The 25,112-nt window shown below is 55.2% G+C and overlaps 1 protein-coding gene across 2 annotated transcripts in view; it reads left to right on the top strand.

The window, feature by feature from the left end:
• Positions 1-25,112, top strand: part of MPPED1 (metallophosphoesterase domain containing 1) — a 74,908-nt gene that overhangs the window by 7,686 nt on the left and 42,110 nt on the right. For both annotated transcript variants that reach the window (XM_032882821.1, XM_032882822.1), the window contains exons 2-3: positions 5,847-6,139; positions 14,970-15,151. In XM_032882821.1, the coding sequence (XP_032738712.1) occupies positions 5,847-6,139; positions 14,970-15,151 (475 nt within the window). The remainder of the gene's footprint in view (positions 1-5,846; positions 6,140-14,969; positions 15,152-25,112) is intronic.

Here is a 25,112-nt window from a genome sequence, read left to right as displayed (position 1 = left end):
AGATGCTCCGTGTAAGCCCAGGCCTCTTACAGTCTCTCCTTTCTGGGCCTTTGGCTCATGCTGGCTGGTCTCGCAGCTGGGTGGGGGCTTTCTGGGGCCCAGAGACCCCATTCCCTCCCCCTCATCCTAATGGGGTTCTGAGCTGCACTTTCGATCTGCCTGGCTGCTCTCTGGTCCCCAAGCCCTTTGCGGGTCATTTACACATCTGAGTCATGTGGGTTGCAGAACAGAACCCCAGAGTGGGGACCGTGGGTGTTTGGGGCTGACCTGCAGTATGTTGGGTGAGGTGGGCGGTGAGGATCTTGCCTCGGAAAGGTAGTCAAGGGTCCAGGGCAGGCTGTTCTGTCTGTGTCTGATTACAGTGTCCCGGGAAGTGTGAATTAACAGGGTGGGGTGGTCGCCCAGTAACGGGATGGGTGGGAAGAGGCTGGGAGTCCGGCTTCCAGGTGAGGGAGGAGGGTTCCTTGATTATCTGAAAATCTCTGCTCGATTCTCAGAAGCTCCCTGCAGAGCTTCCGGGTTTCACAGGAACTTTCTAACCACAGTGGAAGAGACCTTTAGTGAGCGCCTACTGTGTGCTGGGTCCTCAGCCAGGGCCTTTCGCAGGACCCACGTCCTGGTATCCGCCCAGGGGTTCTGGGAAGGAGGTCTGAGCGTCCGCAGCCTTACAGGGCGGAGACCTGAGTTTCGGGAGGTGAAAGCTGCTTTTGAATCCAGGCTGTGAGTCGTGAGCGCCTGTGCGTTTCCTCTCATTCATTCCTTCGTTCACCTGTGGTTTTATTCTTGGCCTCTCATTCAGCTCAGACACAGGAGATGTGGTGAGAGAAGCCCTTGGGGGTTTGTGGCTGGAGCCTGCCTGCCTGGCCCAGCCTGGGGAGGTCAGGGAGATGCCCAGGAACCAGGTATGTGCGCCCGTTCATGCGGGGTGCGCAGAGCCTTTCAGTGGAGGGAACAGCGCGTGTGAAGGCTCAGAGGCAGGATTGCCGGTGTGCTGCGGGGAACCTGGGAGTGGGGAGCTTCACCTGAGCCGTGAGAGGGAGCCTGGGTATCCAGTGTGGCCTCCTGAGCTGATTGAAGGATCTGGGGCTTTAGCCCAGAGCAGCAGAATGGCCTTGGGGACATTTGGTGAGCAGGAGGGAGTGGCTTTAGTCAAATGTGCATTTTAGGATCTTTGTTCAGGAGGCTGGCTTTGGCTGGCCTTGGCGATGCAGTCGGGGGAGGCCGGACGAGGCTGTGGGGACAGTCAGAGAGCACAGGGCCTGGAGCCGGCCTCTTCCCAACTTGTGACCTTTCCATACAGCTGGTGCCTAATTGCTCCTTACCGCTTGGTGCCTCGGCTGATGCCCAGGTTCCTCATGGCATCCGAGGACCAGCAACGAAATGTCTTTGGGGGGAACCAGAAAGATAAATCACCTTGTGAGAGAATCTGACTCGAAAAGCGGGCCCTACAAATTAGAGGCAATATTTCAACAAGAAGTTTTCAACCCAGAAATTTCGAGAATTTTCGGCCCATCCAAGCAGGTTGATTGGGCTTCTCGAGAGGCAGGCACAAGGCTTACTTCTTCTCCTCTGTTCCCCTGAGAGGGGCCTAATGAGGCAGCGGAAGCGGCACAGAGAGGTTAAGCCACTTGCTCAGGTTGCACAGCTAAGTAGTGCTGGAGACTGAATTTGAACCAGCTGCCTGGGACTGCGAAGTTCAGGCCATTTTCCACTGTGCTAGCACACCAGGGGTCAAGAACAAAAACAGTAAGATGGAGACCATTTGTTTTTTATTTTATTTGTTTGAAGATTATTTATTTATTAGACAGAGAGAGAGAGAGAGAGAGCAGTAGAGACAGCAGAAGCACGGGGAGCAGCAGGCAGAGGCAGAGAGAGAAGTGTCTCCCCGTGGAGCAGGAGCAGGAGGAAAGACACAGGGCTCATGCTTTACTGACTGAGCCACACAGGTGCCCTGAGAGAGACCATTTATTGGTGCCTCAGGGCCTTTGCACTTCCTTCTGTCTTGGTTCTCTTTCCCAGGTCTGGGTCTGGCTGGCTTCCTCTCAGCACTCACCTTTGAGGTAACATCCCTTCTTCAGACAGGCCTTTCTCGATCCCCCAATTTCAAGGAACAACCCCCCTTCCCCCACTACTCATTCCGTTACTCTGCTCTTTTTCCAGGCACATATCATTATCTGAAAGTATCTTTTCTATTTACATTGTTGCCTCCTCCATCCCTTCCCTTGTGGGCAGTGACCCGAATGCTTTCTCACTGCTCTTTCTGGCTCTCGGAACAGTGCCGGTGTGTAGGGCTGTGGTTAAATGTTGGGTTGCATAAATAAATGCATTAATTAATTTGTTCCACCCTCCTCCTCCTGGTTTCATTGTCTTCCCACCCACTGGCCCAGAGGAGGCACCTGCCGCCTGGCCATGATGCATGCCTTGCTCGAGGTCACTCTGCTGGCCCTGGGACCGGAGCCCAGGCGGTCTCTGCACACGCCGGGGGCCCAGAGGGTCCCAGCGGCCCTGTTGCACAGCCAGCTCACTGCTGCTTGTTCTGTGGACCAGGTGGAAACGCTTCCCAGCTAGAAGCCGTTTGTTTGGGCAACACTGCTCCCCCTCCACGGATGGGCTGCGTTCTCCACACGGCGGCTGACGCGCTGCTGCGGCTCCATAAATATTAAATGGGTATTAAAAGAAGGCTCTGCGTTCCCAGTTTCCCTGATTTCTTCAAGCAGGGCCCATTGCAAACCCCCTTTATGTGAAACGCAGCATTTCACTGCAGAGTGCCTCCCGGGACGCCTTGCTGCCTGCCTTTCCTGGCTGCGTCCCCGGGTGCAGAGCCGTCCTCCCTGCCCCGGCTGAAGGCTGGGCATGCCGGCTCGTGCCCCTTGGGGCAGGGACAGGTGGAAGCCCCTGAGACCTCCCCTTTCAGAGGGCTGTGCTCCGCCCAGCCAGCCTCCCTGCAGGGGTGTGTGGTGGGTAAGCAGGGGAGGGACCAGGAGTCTTCAACCTTCAGCTGCGGCCTCTTGGCACCCACCCTCTGGCAGGCCGGTGCTGGGCATGAGGGAAAGAGACTGGCAAGACACATCCTCGGTTCCTCCACCCATCCCTGCCTCCTTTCATCCCTCGGTCCTCTATCTGTCCATCCCTCCCCTCATCTATTATCCATCCATCATCCATCCATCCGTCTGTCTGTCCATCCATCCATTCATAGATCCCTCCCTCGAGCCATTCATTCACTAATGTGACGTGTATGCAAGTATCTGCAGTGGCCCTGGGGATGACAGTAATAATGTCGGGATAATCGCTAACATTTATTGGGCACTTACTACATGCTGGGCCCGCTGACAAGCGGTTTCCACGCGTCTCCTCGTTTCATCTCCATGACTGGATGAGGAAGCCAGTATTTCCCCTGCATTCCGAGGATGAGGAGACGGAGCCGCCTGGAGGCGAAGCCACTTGTTCAGGATTGCAGAGCTGGGGGTGGGGGAGTGGCTGGCACTGCCTGGGGGGAGGGGAGTGAGCGAGACCCGGGCCCTGCCTCCAGGAGACGTCTGGCTCCTCATGCCACCCTGGAATGGGGACCCCGATCCCCGACTCCAAGGAAATGCTGGCTTTGTCGAGGGGTAAAGGGCGAGTCAGCGTTTGCCCCCTGGAGAGGAAGGCAAAGGGGTCCGGGAGCCCTGGTGTCAGGCCACCTGCCACTCGAGCTCGGTGGCACACGCCCTCTGTGCTGGCCCAGCAAGAGTCTTCCCAGCTCCGAGGAGCACCTCTCCCCTCTGTAGGATGGGAAGGTAGGGGTGTCCATCGGAGGACCCGGGGCAGGGATTTCCAGCAGGGCTGCATTCCGGTCTCTTGGCATTTGTGAACATTCGGGTTCTCCAGGCCCTTCTGCTCACCGTCGACACCCCGTTCCGCAGATACCCCCGTACGTGGGCAGCAGCTGCTCACAACGGCCCCTTGATTCGCAGGTGTTACATTGAACGGAAGAACCATCGTAATAGGAACAGGGAGTCTTCGCTGGGTACTTGGTACCTGCCAGGCGCTGTGCCCAGGATCCCCATTTGTTTCACCTGCGCAGCTGCCCTGGGAGGGAGTGTTACTGTTTTCAAACCGATCTCGGAAGAGGAGGCTGAGCCTCAGAGAGGTTAGGTCATTGGCCTAAGATCACACAGTGAGTCAGTGCAATGCTGGGGCTCAAACCCCCACCCAGATCTGGATCTTTGGCGGTGTGGGCCTCAGCGTCCGTGGCCCCCAGTCCTCTCACAGGGTTACAAAGGGGCACGGGCCAGCGCCCACGGAGATTTTGTGAGTCCCGAGGCCAGGACACCCTGATTTGGGCACCTCAGAGGCCTGCCAGGTCATCTCTGCCGGGAGAGGGGAATCACAGTGAAACAATTAACAGGAAAAAGAACAGAAGCAAGTGTATCCTGGGGGAAAGCAGATTTTTTTTCTTGTCTTACCAAGTGGAGGAAAGGGAGGGATATGTGTTGTGAATCAGGGTAAGGTTTTTTTTTTTTTTTCTTTTTGGGGGTGGGGATGGAGGAGGAGGAAGACGCTGCCATTTTTTACACCTTCCATGGGCCCGATTGTTGAGATTTTTTTAAAAAATTAATAACCCACTTCTCCTTCACACATAATTAAAATGTTCACCAGTCTCTAATTTTTGTCATTTTCCTAATCTAATTTGTTTTCTGATGGTGTTGATTCTTCTTCCATACGCGAAGCAAAGGGAATTTTTCTTCGTTTAACACGACTGGGTTATGACTGACCAGAAGGAGTTTAAATTATGTTATTTTCTCCTTGGTTAAATGCAGTGCACATGGAATCGGAGGGTCTTAATGACCCCAAATTGAAACAAAACACAACAAAACATCTTTAAGGCCTTATGTATTTACACAGTTAAAAAAAAATAATTATGGGAACGCATGAGAAAGCTAGCCGGTCTTAGAAAGGAGGCATTGGCGGCGGTGGGAAGTGTGTGAGCATGGTGGGATCGGATGGAGACGGAGCTTGGGGCCCTGTCCGAGTCAGTCAGAAGGACCAGTCAGAAGGATGTTAAAATCCAGTCGCGGCAAATGCAGACGGCGCTTCCCGAGGGAAGACAGGGTAAAGGGAAGGATGGCATTTGCAGGCTGTGGTTCTGTGTGGACTGGATTTGGGAAGGGTTTTGTTTTTTTTTTTTGGCTCCTTCTAAAATCGCCCCCCCCCCCCCCCCCCCCCCCCTTGCCACCCCCTGAGCTGAGTTGGTGGATGGCAATCTGTCTGGGAAAATCCCTTCTCCAGGCACTGCTCGGAGATATCTTTAGGCGACACTGATGTTGAGGAAGGAATTTGCACCCGTGTTCTCCACCTGCTCAGGCTTGCAGGGCTGTGGGTGTGGTGTGTTTGGGGGTCTGTGGGGAGGGGGCGGGGAGGCAGGGGAATCCTCCCTAGTCCCCCATTCGGAGAAGTGAAACTTCCTTACCTGTTTCCAGAATACCAGCCATTGTCCTGCCCCATGTCCCGGTCACCCTGTGGGCTCCGGAGGATTTTGTGGAAGAACAACAACAACAAAAAATGTCTTAAGTATTTAAACATGTTGGACCACGCAGGCATCCGTCCCCGGCGTTGTGGGTTTCTTTTCTTTTCTTTTCTCTCTCTCTTTTTTTTTTTTTTTTTGGTCCCCTTCCTTCCTCTCCTTCTCTTTTTACCAAAGTATATTCATCAAACTGCTGAGTTGGAAAGATCTGTAATGAGTTTTTGAGCTGTACGACTGTGTTTTTTTCCTCTCCCCCCTTCGTCTTTCTAAATCTTCATCTGACATTAAATAAAGCAAATCCCAAACAGATTAACTGTTGTGCGGTTCTGCTCCGTCTCCCCAGTCTGTTCCCAGGTCTGGCTCGGGGCCGGGCGGCGGCAGCGGGCGATGCCCGGGCGGCCTGCAGAGGTCCATGTGGCGCGCTAGGTGGGATCCCGGCGTCCTGAAGGCCGAGGCCCTGGCCCTCCTGCCCTGTGGCCTGGGCATGGCGTTCTCCCAGTCGCACGTGATGGCCGCCCGGAGGCACCAGCACAGCCGGCTCATCATCGAGGTGGACGAGTACAGCTCCAACCCCACCCAGGCCTTCACCTTCTACAACATCAACCAGGGACGCTTCCAGCCGCCGCACGTGCAGATGTAAGTGGGCAGCTCTGGGCGGGACCGGCTGCTGGGGCGGGCTCGCGGGCGCGGGTGGCCTCCCGGCCTCTGGGCCCAGCGGCTTCATGCTTGTTGGCCTGCGTGATTCTGGAGGCTCCGAGCTGGGAGGGATGTGTGAGACGTGGCTGGGACAGCCTGGGGGCCGGTTCTGGCTCCCGGCCCTGTTTCCGCCAGCCAGGAGACGTTTCACAGATATTTAACAATGAGGTGACTGCACGTAAAAATCCAGACTTCCGGCTTCGCTTTATGAAACCACAAGGCCTGGCGACTGGGGGCCCACAGTGTCTCATGGGCGATGTCCGGGGGGCTGAGCTCCAGCTGCCCCCACTTGGTATTCGCGTTGGTGACTCCTGGCCTGATTCATGTTCCTCGTTGTATAGCCAGGGAGACCGAGGCCCTGAGAGGGAAGGGCCTTGCTCCAGGGTCCAGGCAGGTTGGGAACCTAGTTCTGGACTGGGGGGTCCTCCCTGAGCTCTACCCCTCTCTTTTGTCTGGACCCGTTTTGCTTCTATAGGGAAAGCAAAAATGCTTTCCTGAAGGACTGGGGAGTCCTGCCGCCTGCCCCTTGGGGCCGATGGAGCATTCCAGGGATGTCCTAGCGGAAGGCCAAGGCAAAGGCACAGCCTCGGGATCCCCTGGGACTGAGGGAAAACTCTCTCCACCCTGGGTGGTTTTCTGAGGTCTGGGGAGGCAGGGGAGGCCCAGCGAGGAAATGGCTAAACTCCCAGCTCCGGCCTAGGTGGCTCCTCTGGTTCCTAGAAGACACTCCCCCTCCTTTATCCTTGACTTCTTCCAGGGCTGTGAGCACCAACTCTGGGGAGCCGTAATGTGGGGGCCTAGTGGCTGTTCCTTTGGGGAAACTGGCGCATCCAGTCCGTGGACCCCTTTGGAAAAGGAGGCCAGGGGTGTCTAATCCCAGGGCAGGAGCTTGGGTGCGGGCAGGTCGCTGCCTCTGGTTCCTGTGTGGCTCCCTCTGGAGCTATCCTCTGTTGTCAAGCTTTGGGTGTGGAGAGATTCCTCATGGGAGGAAGGCCCTGGGAGGCCGGCCGGCACCAGGCCTGGGGTGCGCTCTAGCGCTGGGAACACGCCCATCCCTCCATGCTTGCTTGGGAAATGCTCATTTCGGAGGGGACTGAGGCCTGGTGTCCGCAGCTGCCTACTTTATTTTTTGGTGTGTTTCTACTTGGGGAACTAACTGCCTCCTATTTCCATCCTAGGGCCAGATTGGCAGATTGGGTCGGAAAGGAAGGCCCAGGCTCTCAGCATTCGATTTCTTAGTGGGGGGACATTGAGGCCTGTCAGGGCCGCCTTCCCCAGGCTGGGTTTTCTCTTTTGTCCATGGGGTTCGTCCTCCGGGGCTGGAAGTGATCATGCCTGGGGTCCCTGGATGCTGGCTGGACTCCTGCCCCAGCGGGAACAGGCAGGAGCACCTGGGTGGCAGGCAGAGCAGGTGGGGTTCCTGGGCCTGGACCCTTGTGCACCCCCACTTCAAAGGGTCCCCAGACACCGGAGATAATGTCGTGTAGCGCTGTGCGGAGCTGTGGCTTACCGGGCCCGACAGACACTCAAGCAGGCCCCAGCCCTGGAACAGAGCCAGGGGAACAGGAGGTCGGAGGGGAGGATGGTCGGGGAGCAGAGGAAGGACTCTGTGGAGAAGATGACTTCTAGGCTGAGACCCAGAGGAGAATGGGTGGGGGAGCAGGCTGGGAGGGCCAGGGTGCTGGAGGATGGCTCAGCTGGTGGGGAGCTTCCCGTGCAGGTCCCTGCGGGCCCGGCTGGGTCCTGACGAAGCACAGTCAGTGACCACAGGAGAGAGGGGTGGCCGCTCCCATTTAACCCATGAGCCACTGTGGGTTCGGGATGTTTGTGAGCAGGAAATCCACACCCGGGATGGGGCTAGTAGTGAATGTTCCGCCTTGTTAGTGCACACTGGGCTGGGCTAGGTGCTTGGACCATGGCAGTGGTCAGAGATGGAGCCCTGCCCTGTGCTGAGCTGACCTTCCCGTGGCGGGGCAGACGGGCGACACATGTGTCAACCAAGTGGGTAACAGTGTATGATACAGGTGTTGTGGCGAGCGTGCTTCCTGGCTTTCCCATGTCCTCTCAGCTAGAGTGGGCACGGCAGAACCCCCATGGCCTGCCCCATGGCTCATGACCATCTCTCCTGGCCTGTTCTGCGTGGCCCGCTCCTGGCGCAGGAGTTCCAGGCTGCCATCGGCAGTGGGGCTCAGGGGCTGGGGCAGTGAGTGGCCCGGGAAGAGCACGCACTGAGCCCGGGGTCTGGGCTCCTTCTCCAGGGCTCCCTCGTCGCCTTCTCTGGCCAGCCCAGCTCTGAAATGCAACTTGGCATAAAGCCGGGTGACGCCAGGGCCAGGCAGGGACTTGGGATGGCTGCTGCCTCCCGCCCCCCCTTCTTTGAGACCGCAGGCCCCCAGTGCAAGGGAAGCGGGCAGCTGCTGACGGTGTCTGTGCAGGTTTCCATGGAGAGTCTCCATTGAGGGAGAGACAGGGAGGATGGATGCCGCTTCCCGCCCCATGATTTATCACTGCCCTGGGCTTTGTCTCTGGGGGGAGGGAGTGAGGGGGCCATATTTAATAAATCCACAATTTATATTTAATAACGGCAGCGACAACCCAAACATGGCCCGTGATTGAGCCACTGGATTTATGTGGTTGCCCCCAGAGACCCTGGCGGTGAGGAGGCTGCCTTTGCCTGAGTAATGAGTCTCCGGACGGGGCCTCTGGCTTCAGGGCCCCGAGACCAATGATCCCTCACCCTGAGGGCCCAGAAACCCTGTGCCTGGCCTCCTGCCCTGGGGGGCTGGGTGGATGTGTGATGGGGTGGCCGGCGTGTACCAGGTTATCCTGACCGTCTGCTGGAGAGGTGCCTTGGGGGCTGGTGTCAGGCAGTGACTCTTCTCACTGGCCTTTAAAAAGGAATCCTGTGGGTGGAGACTCGAGCCGTCGCGTTGAAAGACCCCCTAAGCACATCTTGAAGAATATAGCCGAGTGGCAGAAGCATGGCTGTGTGCCTGGCCTGGGGGTGCCCCTGTGTCCCGGGACCCCAGACCTCCCAGCTGGGCCGGGTCACAGTGTCTGTCCCCTCTCTGATGCGTGAGGCTTCGGAGGGGACCCTGTGGTCTCAGCCCATCCACGCACCGAGAGGACCCCAGGAGATAGTGAGAGCCAGCCTGGAGCCCAGGGAGGGCGGAGGGGCAAGGCAGGAGGACAGGCGAGGACTGGAAGCTTCTGTGTCCCCTCCTGCCTCAGGTCTCTGCATGTGCTGTCACTTTTTCCTCCCCCACGCTTTGCCCTGCTAACGCAGACTCACTCTTCAGATATCACCCAACTGTCACTTCCTTGGGAAGGCTCTCTGATGGTTCGACGGACAAGGTTGTCCCTTCCCTCGAAGTCAGCCCCACCTCCAGGGTCCCTCCCTGCCACCAGCATGGGGCTGGGCCCTGGAGCCTACCACAGTAGACTGATGGGAAGAAGAAAGCAGAGGGAATGAGGATAGGGCAGGACTATGCATGTATGGCCTCGGAAGAGTCGGGGAGATCCAGGGGGGCTTCCCGGCGGCAACAGCATAACCCTTGGGCTTGAAGGACCCCCAAAAGCAAAGGCCCAGAGGTGGGAAGGAAGGGCGGGCACTGGGCTCAGGAGGGCAGCATGGTGGGGGTCACCTCAGAAGAAGGGCCTCGTGGAAAGAGCAGAGGGGATTTGCGTGACACTGAGCCAACTAACCAGTCACTGTCACTCCTCTGGGTCTAGTTTCCCCACTGTTGAATGAGGGGCGGGGACTGGCAGGTTCTCCCACTCGGAAACATCATGGAGGATGATTGTGCACGTGTCTGGACATATAGTTAGAACCTCACTGAAGGGAGGGGTCCTCTGCCCCCCACTACCCCCATCCTTCAGAGCTCCCCATTGCTCCAGAAACAGAGATGTTGGAGGGGGCGGTCTTTCCTTCTGATGTCCTTGCGGGTTCCTGCACTTCCAGGGAGCCACTGGTTCAGGGGAGAAGGAGCCCCGAGAAGTGGGCCCCGGGCCCAGGAAGCGGCTGCAGGGGGCACTCACATCCAGCTTTCGAGCACTCACACCTTTTCCCAGAGTGAGCAGGCTGTCCCCACCTTACAGAGCTTGCCTGCGGCGGGGAGGGTCCAGGGCACAGCCAGGAAGTGGCCCAGCTGGGGTGCTGGTCTAGGTCTTGGTCCCTGAGGCCATGTTCTCTCTTCTGCATCCTTCCTGCCACCATGATCCCTGTGGGAATGTCCCTTGTTATGCGGGGGAGAGGAGGCGACAGGTTTCGGGTCTTGGAGAGAGAGCCTCAGCTGTCACCTTGTCTCTGGCCCCTACAGAATGTCATTGGAAAATAACCATTTTGCCTTGTTTTCTCTTGGCACAGAAGGTTTTGAGGTTAGATGCCCAAATTCCTGTTGTGAAGACCCAGGTTCGAATCTACTCTTTAACTTGTTAGCTGGGGCCTTGGATACGGGACTAGTGTTTCCAACCTCAGTAACTCCCCAGGGCTGCTGTGACTCAGGTGTTAGCCAGCATTTGGCATTAAAAATGTCATAAACTTAAGGTAAATTGTCTTAAGGATAAAAGAGAGTTTACTGGCTCACCTAGTTAGTGAGAAAATCCATGTTTTCCAGCTTCAGGTATAGCTGGATTTAGGGGTCTAATTATGCTGTCAAGGTGTTCCACTTTCTGTTACGCTCCCTCTCTTTCTCTCTCTTTCTCTTTCTCTGTATCTTGGACTCTGCTTGTTCTTTTCCTCACTTCTGAATTTCCAGTCTGGGTTTCTGGGAGCTCCATGAGGTGACCTCTGTGGGTATCTTCTCTACATGTATAGCCCTTGTGCCTACCAGGTGCCTGGCTTTCGCGAGGCACCCAATACGCATTTGTCCACAGATTGACTGAATGAAATGAGCTGGGCCTGGAAATAGTCCAGCTTGGTGTGAGTTCTGGGACAAAAAAAGAATAGCTTCAAATTGCAGCTGCTCTGACCTCCAGGGCTGAGATCCTGGGCAAGTGTTTTCTGAGCCTCAGTGTCTTTGTCTGTAAAATGGGCCCACACAGAGTACCCTGCCCACATAGTCATCGTGAACGTGAGGAGAGCGAGTGCGTGTCCTGTGCTTAGCAGATGACCAGCTCTCCATCTGGGAGAGGCGTCAAGCACCCACCTCATTACTGTTATTTCAAGGTTGAGCATTTGCTACAAGCCAGACAGCTAGAGGACGGTGCAGGGAAGTAAGTCTTTATTTTTTTCTCTGGGGATTATTAGCTTTGCATCTTCACTGAGCTCGGTAGCCTCGGGGTGGAGAGAAATAAGCATGCAGTTAATTAAGGAGCCCGGGCTCCCGCAGCAGGCCAGCCCAACTGGGGCCCTCGGAATTCCCATTGCTCTTGGCTGGCTGGTGTTAGATGGGGCTGAGGCTGGCTCAGGTGCCTTGCTAAGGGGCTCAGGGGAAGAGAGCTTGTTGGGACCAGAGGTGGCTCTGGAGGTGGCATCTCGCTCCCTGTCTCTCCCTTCTTTCTCTCTCTTGTCTCTTTGACTTGGCCTCTGTCATCTTGGGACACGCCCACAACCTCAGTATGTGTAGGGGTGAATAATAAATGAATGAGTGAATCTGATTGACTCACTCATGTTCCTATGCCTGGACGAGAGCCTAGTAGTGATCGGCCGCCCTCAGTCCAGCCAGCTGTGCTGGGGCCGCAGAATGTACCAGTGATCCACAGGCCCGCCACCTGCCAGATGGTCTGTCAGAGGGTTGGGGTGGGGGAGGGGAGAGAGGAGGGAAGGGACTCAGGACAGAGCAGTGGGAGGAGAGATTTTAGCTCCCAGACCAGCTCAGGTTTTACCCCCTCCTGGAAGCTTCCAGGGAGCCCCTTACTGGGTTAGAGCCTTCTCTGGCCCCCAGCTTCTCTGTTGTCCCATCAAAGCTGGTGGTCTTACTGTCGCTGCCCAGCCAAGTCTGTCTCTGCCATCAGTCTGGGATCTCTTGGCCTGGGATCAGGCTTGGTGAGTCCCTGTGCTCCCAGCATTGAGCTCAGGGCCGGCCCACTGTGGGTGGGCAGAATGTGCTGGGCTGAATGAATGAATGGATGGATGGATGGACGGACGGTTGGACGGATGGATGGATGGATGGACAGGTAGATGGATGGATGGATGGATGGATGGATGGACGGACGGGTAGATGGATGGATGGACGGATGGATGGATGGACGGATGGATGGATGGACGGATGGATGGATGGATGGACAGGTAGATGGATGGATGGATGGATGGACGGATGGATGGATGGACAGATGGATGGATGGATGGACAGGTAGATGGATGGATGGATGGATGGATGGACAGACAGGTAGATGGATGGATGGACAGATGGATGGATGGACGGATGGATGGATGGACGGATGGATGGATGGATGGACAGGTAGATGGATGGATGGATGGATGGACAGGTAGATGGATGGATGGATGGATGGACGGATGGATGGATGGACAGATGGATGGATGGATGGATGGATGGACAGACGGGTAGATGGATGGATGGACGGATGGATGGATGGACAGGTAGATGGATGGATGGATGGATGGACGGATGGATGGATGGACGGATGGATGGATGGATGGATGGACAGGTAGATGGATGGATGGATGGATGGATGGACGGATGGATGGATGGACGGATGGATGGATGGATGGACAGGTAGATGGATGGATGGATGGATGGATGGACAGACGGGTAGATGGATGGATGGACGGATGGATGGATGGATGGACGGACGGGTAGATGGATGGATGGATGGATGGACGGACAGACATGGATGGACGGACAGACGGGTAGATGGATGGATGGATGGATGGATAGATGGATGGGTATTTGGATGCGGAGGGAAGAGGAAGAGTCCCCAGTGCCTTCTTGCTGGTTGCCATTGGACCGGGACTCAGGGAATCTTCCTCTTCTCCTTGGTCACACCTTGCTCGGACCTGCTGCGGTTTAAGTTGGCTTGACCATGCCCCTCAAGCACCAAGGGGGCTCCCTCCTGCCCTGGCACTGTGATGCCCTGCAGAAAGGCTGGCTCAGTGCCTCCGACTGGGGTGGGTAGAGCCTGCTAATGCTCCCTCGCACATTAGCATGCCGAACCCACGTCTCTCGTAAGGTGTTAATTAAATTTCTTCGAAGTATATTGTCTGAAAAAAAAAAAGGATAATTAGAAAGATGTCTTTAAAAGTATTTATGTAACTGATATGGTACCGCTTTTGGTTTGCCGCATAATTAGATTTAAACACAACTCCTCGAGCGGCATACTCATTTGGAGAGAGCTGCTCGTTGAAATGTCATTGCGTTGTTTTTAAGAGTTTTGAGCCTGGCAGAATCATTCAGCTGAGGAGGCTGAACGAGGTGGGGGGAGCACTGAACGGGGAGCACAGCGCTGGTTCGTGTCCTGCAGTCCGCCTTTATTCCCCGGGATGCCGGGGGCCACTCGCTCACCGTTGTCTGCGGAACCAGGGGACTGTGACGGGCTTCCCAGAACAGGAAGTTACATCCCTGCAGCTGTTTTAATTTTCTGATAATTTTTGCTCAGTGACATAGCTCCATTTTACGGTCAAGCAAAGCAAGGCCAAGCTGAAGGTCACACATTGGTGATAAGGGGCCAAGCTGGCGTTTGGAGCCTGGTCTTCTGATTCCAGCACCCTTTTCCTTCACACCTCTGGAAAGCTCTTGTTTTTGTTTTGTTTTTAAAGATTTTATTTATTCATTTGGAAGAGAGAGAGGGAGGGAGAGAGAGAGAGAGAGCACGAGCTGGGGGAGGGGTGGAGGGAGAGGGGCAAGCAGACTCCCTGCTAGGGCTCGATCCCAGGACCCCGAGATCCCAACCCGAGGTGAAGTCAGACACTAAACCACCTGAGCCTCCCAGGCACTGCTGGAAAGCCCTTGTTTTAAAAAAAATATGATGGGGGCGCCTGGGTGGCTCAGTTGGTTAAACCTCTGCCTTCAGCTCAGGTCGTGATCTCAGGGTCCTGGGATTGAGCCCCATATCGGGCTGTCTGCTCAGCAGAGAGTCTGCTTCCCCCTCTCTCTCTGCCTGCCTCTCTGCCTACTTGTGATCTCTTTCTCTGTGTTTCAAATAAATAAATAGAATCTTAAAAAAAAAAATGATGGGACCATCTCAGAGTTTAGAAAAACTGCCTGGGTTTCATATGCTCCCATGAAATCCCCACTTTCCCACTGGCTCTCCCTGGACGCCGTGTGTTCCGAGGGGCCCTGGAGGGAGACAACTCTTTCGCCAGGAACAGAGACTGTGGCCTTTGCATTCTTGGTGTGGCTGATGGCGCGCCCGAGGGGGTGAAACTGGTTCTTAGGGGCTGAAGAAGAAGCTTATTTTTCTCATTATAAAGCCGAGATACAGCAGGAGCACATTTACATGGTGAAATCTCATGGGCAGGGAGCGAGCAGGGAAGAAACATCAAAAAGGCCCCGCAGGGGTGATGGGGGAGAGGGTTAGTGCTGGCCAAGCAGCGGGTTAGCTGTCATAATCACACCGTGCCCACCAGTACTCCCCACTCCTTACTGCCTTCGACCCCCGTGTTACAGAAGGGAACTGAGGCCCAGGGGGAACACACAGTTTTGCCGGGCTAGCGAGCAGGAGAGTCAGGACTCGAGCCCCCGAGGGCCCATTGGGAAGGCCAGGCACACTGTCCGTGTTCGGGTGGGTGTGGTCTCAGTGGACAGGGCCTTGAACAGCAGCTTCGGCTGGGCTGGATACACCCCACCTGTGGTGTCTTCTCTTCCCCCAGGGTGGACCCTGTGCCTCACGATGCCCCCAAGCCACCTGGCTACACCCGCTTCGTCTGTGTGTCGGACACCCACTCGAGAACGGACCCCATCCAGATGCCGTACGGCGACGTGCTCATCCACGCTGGGGACTTCACGGAGCTGGGGCTCCCGAGCGAGGTCAAGAAGTTCAACGAGTGGCTTGGTAGGTGCTGGGCAGGAGGTGGCCTTGCTCTGCTCCCTGGGGAAGCCCTTCTTGACCTTCCACTCTCTGTCACACCTCCACGTCGCCTACCCCAGCCCTTGTCTCAGCTGTGACTTGTGTGTGCGATACTTTCGGCCTGGGAGACGCCCTCCCGAAGGGATTTTGCCCGGGTCTGTTTATGACCCCGGGCGTGTCTGGCCCCTGGTGCCTGGTACAGGTAGGTGTTTAGTAAATAATCGGTGCATGAATGAATGAATGAATGAATGGGGAAATGAATGAATGCCTCTCTGGGAATGGCACTCAGCTGACTGGACCGCCCACCGCCCTTGCGACAGCTGTCCCCGGGGCACAGCTGTGGGGAGGGCACTGGAGCGCTTTCCCCGCGGTGGGCGATGGTGGGTGGATTTATAAGCATACCCTCAGGGATTTGTCTTCAGCTTTTTGCTTTCTTCCCAAACAAAAAAGACATAAATATGGAGCGCCCCTGGGAAAAGCTGCTTGCCTGGAATCCGGAGAAACCTCAGAGGAGGTTGTCTCTGCCATGGCCTGGGGGACAGATGGAGAGCCCCTGGGCGGCCTAGCTTGGAGGTGTGGGTGCAGAGACAGCCCAGTCCCGCTCCCTGGACTGCTGGCGGGTCCTACCCCCTGGGGCTTTCCCTCTGCTCCATTGGCCGTTGGCTGGGAGCTCCGAGAGCCGAGGGCCAGAAGTGACCCTGGAAGGCTGCAGGGAGCGAGAAGCCCGGCTCTACCAGTAGAGACAAATATTTACAAGCAAGGCCTTCCCCTCCACTTGGCAGGCTTGGAACTTTAAATATTGATTTTTGGAATGGGAAGTTCTGTCCAAATGCCCTGTTTGGGCTGCACCGTGGGGAGGCCAGGGTGGGAGAGAGCTCCCGCGGGGTGGGCCGGCCGCTGGCTTCTACCCGGCCCCGTGCTGCCTGCTGGCCCTAGCCGCCCCCGGGAAGGGGGTCCTCGCTGGCTTCTTGTCCCCCTTGCTGTGGGTCTCCACAGCTGTGAGGCTGCTCTTGGCTGAGCCAAGGGTGTGTGTCCAAAGCAGACGCCAGGCTCCCACCGCAGGCCAGACACCATGTGTCACTTTATTGTTTCTGTCCACTTGCGCGAATGAATGAATGAATGAATGGGGGAATGAACGAATGCCTCTCTGGAATGGCGATGCGAGGGGCAGACACACAGCTGTGTGTCCCGGCATACGAGACTTTTGGGAACTGGGTGAACTTGGGGACGGTGCCGTGTGTGTCCTGATGGTGCAGCAGAGGACACCAGCCCGAGGTTCTCACGCTGAGGTTCTCCAGGGTGGGGACGGTTTCCATTTGAGCTGTGGCCCACGGTGAGGCCTCATCCCTGGGGAGTGGACAAATGACCCAACCAGGTGGGCCACGTGCTGCTAGTGCAGGGAAAGGGGGCTGTTTCAGGCCGAGGGGACAGGGGAGGCCAGACGTGCTGGCGGACACTGGAGAGGAGTGGCTGTGTGCTGTGTCCCGTGTAAGGGGCTTTGGGACTTTGGGGGTGAGGGTCCCGGAAGAGAGGGCTGGGTGACCACGGCTTGGAGCCTCAGGATCACTGGGGGCTCGGGGAGCCGGCACGGTGAGGTGGGCATTTCAGCGACGTTGTTCTACCTGCCCCTTCACAGAAGTCAGAACAACCATGGGCATTTGGGGGTCTTCCTAATTTGCACGTGGAGCTGCCTTGACTTATTTGCCTGAGTTGTTGCTGGGCGGGGGGGTGTGAACTTACAGAGGGCATCTTACTTTTAGGAAGGTTCCTTTCCCCCAGGTTTCTCCCCTTGGCTGTCTCAAAGTGTTTGCTGATGCCATTCAAGTGGGGTGCGGTGGGGTCGGGGGGCTTTAGGCCCAAGAACGAGGAGCCCTTTCCTACTTGACGGAGTGGCAAGGAATTTGCACATGAATGAATGTTTAAATGGAAGCAGCTTCTAGGAGTCCATTTGCAGCGGGCTTTTTGGGAAACCTGTTTGTTGTAGGAGACTCATGCCCTAGGGGCTGACAGTTCAGGTCCCCTGGGAGGTGGCGGTCATGGCTGAGAGGTGGGTGGCGCATTCATCGGCCCATGTAGCTTCATCCTTCGGGCACGGGTGCATCCGTAGATAGCTAGTGTTTCATGAGTGGTGATATGTGCCGGGCCCTCCTCTATGCCCTTGGTGTGTGCGATCAAATCATTGAATCCTCCCGACAACAGAATGAAGAGGGAGCTGTCGTCATCCCCATTTTGCAGAGGAAAAAACTGAGGCTCTGAGAAGCAAAGTGACACGCCCAAGGCCACACAGATAGGAAGGGGTGGAGCTAGGGTTCCAGGCCAGGCCGCTGGACTCCGGAACAGGGCTCTTCCTCACCGTATCTCCTCTCTTGATCTTCTTAGAGTGAAATCTCTGATCCCATATAAAGAGGAGGACTTTGCTATCTGGGACCAAATGTCCTGGGTCTGCTTCCTGCCCCACGAGTTACAGAAGCCATGTGACCGCTCTGAGCCTCAGTGGTCTCATTTTAGAGACCACTCTAAAGTCCGACTCTCCTTGCCCCGCCTCCCTCTTTGGGGGTGGGCTGTCTGCAGGCTCCGTTGGGCTGGAGGAATTGACTTAGTTTTATAAACTGTGAAGAGCTGCGGACATCATGCTCTTGCCTCCAGGAGCTGGCGTTTGCCAGATCAGGCCTTGCCTTGGGGTAGAGTCAGGGGTCATGGCTGGGTCCCCCAGGATGTCGGGGGACATCTGATCATGAGGTCCTGAGGCTGAGCAGCGGGGAGAAGGCCTAGAACAGTTTGTGTGCAAAAAGGTGTGGAATTTCCAAGAAATCTTGATGTATGATCTCAGCTATATTCACAGTTGACACACACACACACACCTGGAAAAAAGACTGGAAGGAGTCCGTCTCGGCCACGTGTGTCCCAGGCGCTGGGGTGACAGTGGGGCGGGAGGAGCAGGGCACGCTCATATTCTGGTGATGGGGACATGGTGCCTCTGGGGAGGTGGGCTCGTGTTTGCGTAGGCCTCTGGGCCGGGGACCGGGGTTTGGGGTTGACTCTGTGTGCAGTGGGGATTTGCGGGAAGCTCATGGCTTGGAGTAATCTTTAAAAAAAAGTGTTTGAAGGCCTGGATTGTGGAGTTAGAGTGGAAGCAAGGAGACCCGTGAGGGTAGAGTCTCTGGAATGTTCCAGAACCGACGTCTGAGTGGGAGGATCTTGGGGGATTTTCTTCTTTATGGTTTTCTCTCTCCTCCACCTCAATTTTCTGTAGGGAGCATGTGTTATTCTGGTGGCATCATGTAAACGCAACAGTAAAATCTTATTTTTAAAAAAATATATAATTTATTTATTTGAGAGGGGGAGCAGCAGGCAGAGAGAGAAGCAGACTTCCCACCGAGCAGGGAGCTCAATCCTGGGATCACGACCTGAACCAAAGGCAGATGTTTAACCAACTGAGCTACCCAGGTGTCCCCAAATCTTACTTTTTTAAAAGAAATCTTGGCCTCTCTGGTATGTGGTGCAGAGTATGTCCCAGGGTGGGGGTGAGGGCAGCACTGGCCTCAGGCCAGTCCTGGTGTCCTGCAGCCGCTCAGGAGGTCACCTGGAGCCCTTCCCAAGGCCAGCAGAGCCCCGCCCGCCTCTCACCCAGGCTTTTCTCCTCGGATAAGAAGGTTACGGATTTGAGATTCACAGCCGGCTTCTTCCCTGTTCAGGGACGTCATGGAAAGCATTTAAAATCATATTCCAGGGGCCACCTCCAGACAGACAAGAGGAGATTTAAGAAATTAGTAAAGGCCTTCTTTATAAGTTAAGATTAGGCACCCGGCTAGGCGTGTGTGGCTAAATTCGAGCCAACTCTAATTTGCTGACGGGTGCGTTGCTCTGGGCTTGGCCGTGAGTGGTGACCACATTCTGCCCCTTTACAGGGTTCTTTCTGGGTCTGAGTTTGGTGAAGGGGGCGTGGTTCGGGGAGTGACGGTTCTCCTGAGAGCACCGTTAACGTCTTTCCCGTTGGTCGTTAATATCCTAAATATATTCATGAAATAGAAATGCCAGGTTGATTCATAAATGTTCTAGTGACAGCTAAAAAATTGCTAGGGACAAGCTTTTTAGCCATAGGGAGCAAAAGGGACAACAAAACTTGCTGAAAATGGAAAAGAATGTGCCAGAAGCTCCTTGCTCCTCCACAGCTAATGACCCCAATGTAACCTGAGCCACCCTGGCTGACTGCAGTCCCTGTTCTCCACTCTGGGCCTTGGCTCATGCTCTCCTCCCAGTGGGGAACAGGACTCCTCCCTCCAGCCCACGGAGTCCTGCCCCACCCCGTTGGGCTGCACTGGTCTCCTTCCCTCTGTGTACTCAGGGCTCCCCATTCAGGCCGTGGGGGTGGCCCTCAGCTCATGGCTGGGAATTATCTGTGTCTTCATGCTCTGTACCCCACCTAGGCCGTCAGCCCCTGGAGGGCAGGGCTGGACCTCATTCCCAGCAGCAGCCAGCACTCGACCCCGGGAGGTCTGGGACAGAGGCTGTGGGCTCAGGATGGCCAGCAGTGAGTGGCGTGCTGGTGCAGTGTGAGCAGGTCACTGCCTACCCAGCCCGCATACACAACCAGTTGCTGTGGTGGGGGGGCAGCAGCAAGAGGGGGCTCTGAGGAGGGGAGGCTGCTGCAACATGGAACTTGGGGTGGGTCTGAGAAGACCCAGGGTCGGAGGCTGAGTTGGGGTCTCCACGATGAGGCCAGGAGCTGAGGCCAGCAGGGATCTAGACCCAAGCAAGGTGGGGCCGGGTGTTCCAGGTGGGCGTGTGGGGTCCCCCTTGGAGGCCGGGGCTGCTGAGGGCAGGAGGAGAGGCTGAGCCCCAGAAGCACCCACCTCCCAGGACGCCGGCTGGCCCAAGGGGTCGACGCCACGCACATCTGACCCCAGGCGAGGACACCAGGCTGTGGGCTCTGAGTGCCGGCCATGCCGTCGAGAACTGTGAGTGTATGAGCTGATTTGCAGAGCGCCACCAGGTGTGCTGTCTGTGACCAGTGGGTGCCGGGCTGGCCTCCTTAAGCCCCCACCAGGAGAGGCCTGCAGCCTCTGTACCCCCACCCCCCAGCTCCCATGGCCTCAGACCCCTGCACGGGCCCTGAGAGTGACAGCCCGGAGGCCACTGGTGGTTTGTCCTCACCTCTTCTCTCCTCTCCTTGCTTCTTGGTGGGGCTAGACGTCGCCCCGTCTAACTCGGGTTTGCCTTCCGTGGTTCCCACACCACCGTCCTCTCGGCACTGGTCCACGTCCATCCCCTGTGTTCCTTGTTTTGTTCCAGCCTGCTGAAGGGGGGTCCCCCTGGGGGGTCAACCTTGGTCTTTCCAGGTGACCATCAAGGGCCCCCAGCACTTGCTCCAACCCAGACACGCAGACACCTCCCCCTCTCTCTGCAGTCAGCTTTCTCTTTGAGATCAGCTGACGTATTGTTCAGTCTTCCCAAGATACCTCCTCCTGGCTGGTCACCGGGATTTCAGGCTCATTCTGTCCCAAACCTGTGACCCGTTGCCATCAGCCCCCACCCACAGCTCCTCTGCCCTCTCCTTCCCCTCAGAGGCTGGCGTCAGCTGTCATCATTATTCCAACTCTGCTGCTGCTGCTTGTCCCCTCCACCTGTGTCTGTCACTTGCTGAGTGGCGATGGGCACCCTGCCAGGCTCGCCTTCCTCCTGTAGGATCCTGTGAGCCCCTGGAGGGTGGAGATGGTGGCCTGTGCTGACCGCAGGGCCCTGCGTGGCCCCGAGGGTACTCGGTGGGAGGGTGTTTGTTGAATAACGCATGGCAAGGCTGTGAAGCGCGTGGCACGCTACTTAATTAAGTGGCGCTTTACCCTCCTTGGAATCAGGCAGGGGAGGAAGATGAGGGCCTGGTAATGGAGTATTTGGAAGTTATAATTAACTTTTTACTGGTGCCCTAGCATGAAGCGATGTATAAGACAATATAAAAGGGGTCCAAGGATTTAGTTAAATAGAGCTGGGTCTTCTGCAAGTAAACCCTTAATTAAATTGGGGAGGGAGGGAAGGAGGGGAAGTGAAATGGAGAAATCGATCCGAGGTGGAGTCTGGTTCTTGCTGCATCTGCTACTGCACTGAGGCCCGAGGGCTGCAGAAACAGGGCCGCCCACAGTCCTTCAGCCTCTCTGTGATGCAGTCCAGGAGCCAATGGAGTGGGCTTGGGGGGTGGCGGTGCGGGACCCTGGAAAGGGACAGGGCGCTGGCCCCCCCAACTCAGGAGCTGGAGGCACAGGGACTGTTAGAATTTGTGGGGAATGACTGTCTTCACTGTGGCCAGAGGTGACCACTCCCTCAGCCACTTCTCTTCCCGTGGCAGCTTCAGTTCTGGCTGTCCCTGCTCTCCGGTCCACCCTTCCTGTGGGACGGCCACCCTCCCTTCCCTGTCACCTTCTGCTCTGTCCCCAGCAGCGTGTGCGAGGCCCTGCTTTTGTCTTATTCCTTTTGATGTAACTTTCTGACCCCCATGGTTCCCTCCTTGTCTCACCACACTTGACTGTGACCTCACCCCCACGTACACTGCTTCATGCTCTGTACTTGCCACGTGACATGCCTCCTGACCGTTGCCGTGGCGTGGCGTGGAGTGGCATGGGGGGCATCCCCCATTTTCAGTACCAGGTGCAGAGACAGCACATGGCTGGCCCCACTGGTGGAGAACAGGACAGTAGCTGGTTTCCCCCAGGCATCACCAGTGTGCTCTCCATGCCACAGAGTCTTCCCACTGTGAGGCAGCCCGGGGTCGGGGCACAGGGGGGGCTCCTGGACGTGGCTGACTTCCCCAAGGCTGTAAGCGGCTCAGGCTCTGCAGAGACAGGCCTCACCCTGATCCGTGGTCAGGACCGCAGCCTCTTTGCTAGAGCAGGGCACGGAGCACCGAAATCAGGTTTCCTGGGCCCCACTTCTGGCTCGGCCCCTCACCCGCCAGCAGACCTCACTTTCACCCCACTGAGTGTCCAAATGCCAGAAAGCGTGACGTGTGGACCGTGTGTTACCTAAGGCCCTTCTGGTGCCCCAGGTCCCCATTCTTCCTGGCCTCTCGGCCCTGGGAGGGTCTGCCTCTCTTGCTGGGCTGTGACCGTGGGAGGACGGGGAGGGCTCCACACTCACCCCGGTCCATACATGTCTTAGGAGCCCCCTACGTTCTCCGGTTCGGTGTTGGAGGCTCAGGGATGACTACAACAGGTGCAGTCCCTGCCCGAGGGGCCTGGGGACAGATGCAGGGCAGGTTATAAAGATGAAGTAAAGAGGATCGTTTTGGTGATTAGATCAGTAAATCAGGTGAACAAACAGGGGAGGTGATAGTGACTGGGGCAGGGGTTTATCTGACATAAGGTGGCCCCAGAAGGGCCACAAGAATGAGCCCAGTGGGTGCGGAGGCCCAGGCCTGCTGACCAGCAGCCTGCTCCTGGAATGAGGAGGTGGATTTTATTATTATTATTTTTTAAGATTTTATTTGTTTATTTGACAGAGATCACAAGTAGGCAGAGAGGCAGGCAGAGAGAGAGGGGGAAGCAGGCTCCCTGCTGAGCAGAGAGCCCGATGCGGGGCTTGATCTTAGGACACTAAGATCATGGCCTGAGTTGAAGGCAGAGGCTTTAACCCACTGAGCCACCCAGGCGCCCCAAATTGTTGAGGAGGCCATTGGGGCTGAGGCAGGAGAGGGATACAGTCTGACTCAGTGTTTCGAAAGTCTCCTTTGGCTGCTGGGTGGAGCTGGGCTGTGGCAGGCAGGGAGGACTCTGGGCACTGGGAGAGGCTGCACAGGTGCAGGGAGCTGGGACTGGCCCTGGGGGCGGCCGTGGACACAGAGCTCGGGGCAGGCTTTGGCTGCAATTTGGAGGTGATAGCAACAGCATTTGCTGCTGGGAGGTATGTGTGGAGGGTGCCAGGGATCGCTGGCCTGGCGTGAGGTAGGCACTCCACGAGGAGAGAAATTCGTATAAGGCGGTCACGTCAATCAAAATGTTCAGCCAACTCTTTTTGCTTTTTGGTGTTTTTTATTTTTTTAAGATCTTGCCATGGTCCTCACTGAGTATGTCCAGTAGGATCTAAAGTGGATCCTGGTTCATTGGCTCCTTAGTTGGACATCATGGCCTGATTCAGACCTTTCCAGAAACGTGCAATTCTCGCAAAGACTTGAGATGGAGTATTTAATACAAAAATTTTCTTGGACTTCGGTCCTCATGTCATTACTGGCAACTTTCTGCTCAGGAGCTGGTCGGCATTCAAGGATTTTGGTTGCAGGTAGCACAGGGGCCAACGAGATAAGCAGGTGCTCACCTAGGTGTAAGTGACAAATGGGTGAACGGTACTGCCGAGATTGGGTGTTCACTTAAAAAATTAAATTTCTACATTCATAAACAAATTCTTCACACAACCAAAGTGTGTTTTAGGGGCTAAAGGAGAGAAAATTACTTTCTAATAAAGATGGAAAAAAAGTCTAGATTCTAAGTTGTGGTCCAATGACTTTGGCGAGCTGTAATTACGGGAGCTTCATATTAATGTGTACGCCTCTTGAAAGGTGTGTTTAAGTGCTAATTACCCTTTTTTAAAAAACATATTTTATTTATTTATTTATTTTAGAGAGAGGGAAAGAGAGCAAGGGAGGGGCAGAGGAGGAGGGAGAGGGAAAGAGAGAATCTTAAGCAGACTCTGGGTTGATATTATCTCATGACCCTGAGATCATGACTTGAGCCATGACGCTCAACCAGCTGAGCCATCCAGGCGCCAAGTACTAATTATTTATTTACAACAGAATGATTTTGGAGATGAATGAGACCCACTGGCATGTGTATTTTTGTGTGAGTGTTTCAAACAAGTTTTGCAAGATTATCATCCTAAAAATTTCTGCCTTAAGTTAAAAACAAAAACAACAGGGGCATCTGGTTGGCTCAGTGGGTTAAAGCCTCTGCCTTTGGCTCAGGTCATGATCCCAGGGTCCTGGGATCGAGCCCTGCATCGGGCTCTCTGCTTAGCGGGGAGCCTGCTTCCCCCTCTCTCTCTGCCTGCCTCTCTCTGCCTACTTGTGATCTCTGTCTGTAATAAATAAATAAAATACTTAAAAACAAAAACAACAAAATTTATGTTTACACAAGGTTCAGATGCCTATCTCTGAAAGGCCTGGGCTCTCTGAAAGTTCTTCCTTTGTTTTATTTTGTTATTTTGGAGGATTTTTTTCCTTGTTTATCTATATCCCATTTTATGCTGGAACATTTGAGGTGCTTTATAAAAAGAATAAGAATAATAAAATGGTAGAATGTAAAGGATAAATGAAAAGCCAAGATTTAAAAAAAGAAAAAGAAATTAAGATGGAAGGCCCCAGGCTACCTGGACCCTGTGAACTGGAAATCAGAGTCTGAGCTTCCTGGGGGCCAAAGTGAAAAGGGAGATGCATTTGACAAATGGATTTTGCATTTGGGGGGAGGAAATGTGTAAGTCCCTCTGGCTGATCTATCCCGTGTGTCGTGTTGGGTATCTATCTCATTTGGCTGTGAGTGTCTTGAAGACCAGATTGTGCCCCTGTCATTGCTATGCAAGACTATCTTGGTAAAGATTTTTGTATTTGGACAATAACAAGGAATATTCATTTGACGTTTCCCAATATTAAACCTGTCCATTTCTGGCATTCACTGTGTGCTCACCCCCCTTTGGATTGATTGAAGTTTCTTTTTTTCCCCTCTACTGGTTTGGAAATTTTACATTCTTTTTCAATTTGTTTAGTGGTTACTCATAAATTTTTAATATGCATCTGACTTAACTCAGTCTAAAATTAATCAACACCTCCATTCTTCCCCGAAGGTCCCTGGAACGCACCCACCCCACCTGCTTGATGCTGTCTTATATATCTTTGCTGCCTGGTGTCTCACTTCTAATTTGGTTTTAAGCCTGCCCTGAAGTAGGCATCATCGTGATTATTAATAATAAT

The sequence above is a fragment of the Lontra canadensis genome, unplaced genomic scaffold (genome assembly GCF_010015895.1).
Source record: "Lontra canadensis isolate GAN:19392208 unplaced genomic scaffold, GSC_riverotter_1.0 scaffold84, whole genome shotgun sequence".
Taxonomy (NCBI): domain Eukaryota; kingdom Metazoa; phylum Chordata; class Mammalia; order Carnivora; family Mustelidae; genus Lontra; species Lontra canadensis.
The sequence above is the reverse complement of the archived record's forward strand: the minus strand, read 5'-3'. Positions and strand labels throughout refer to the sequence as shown.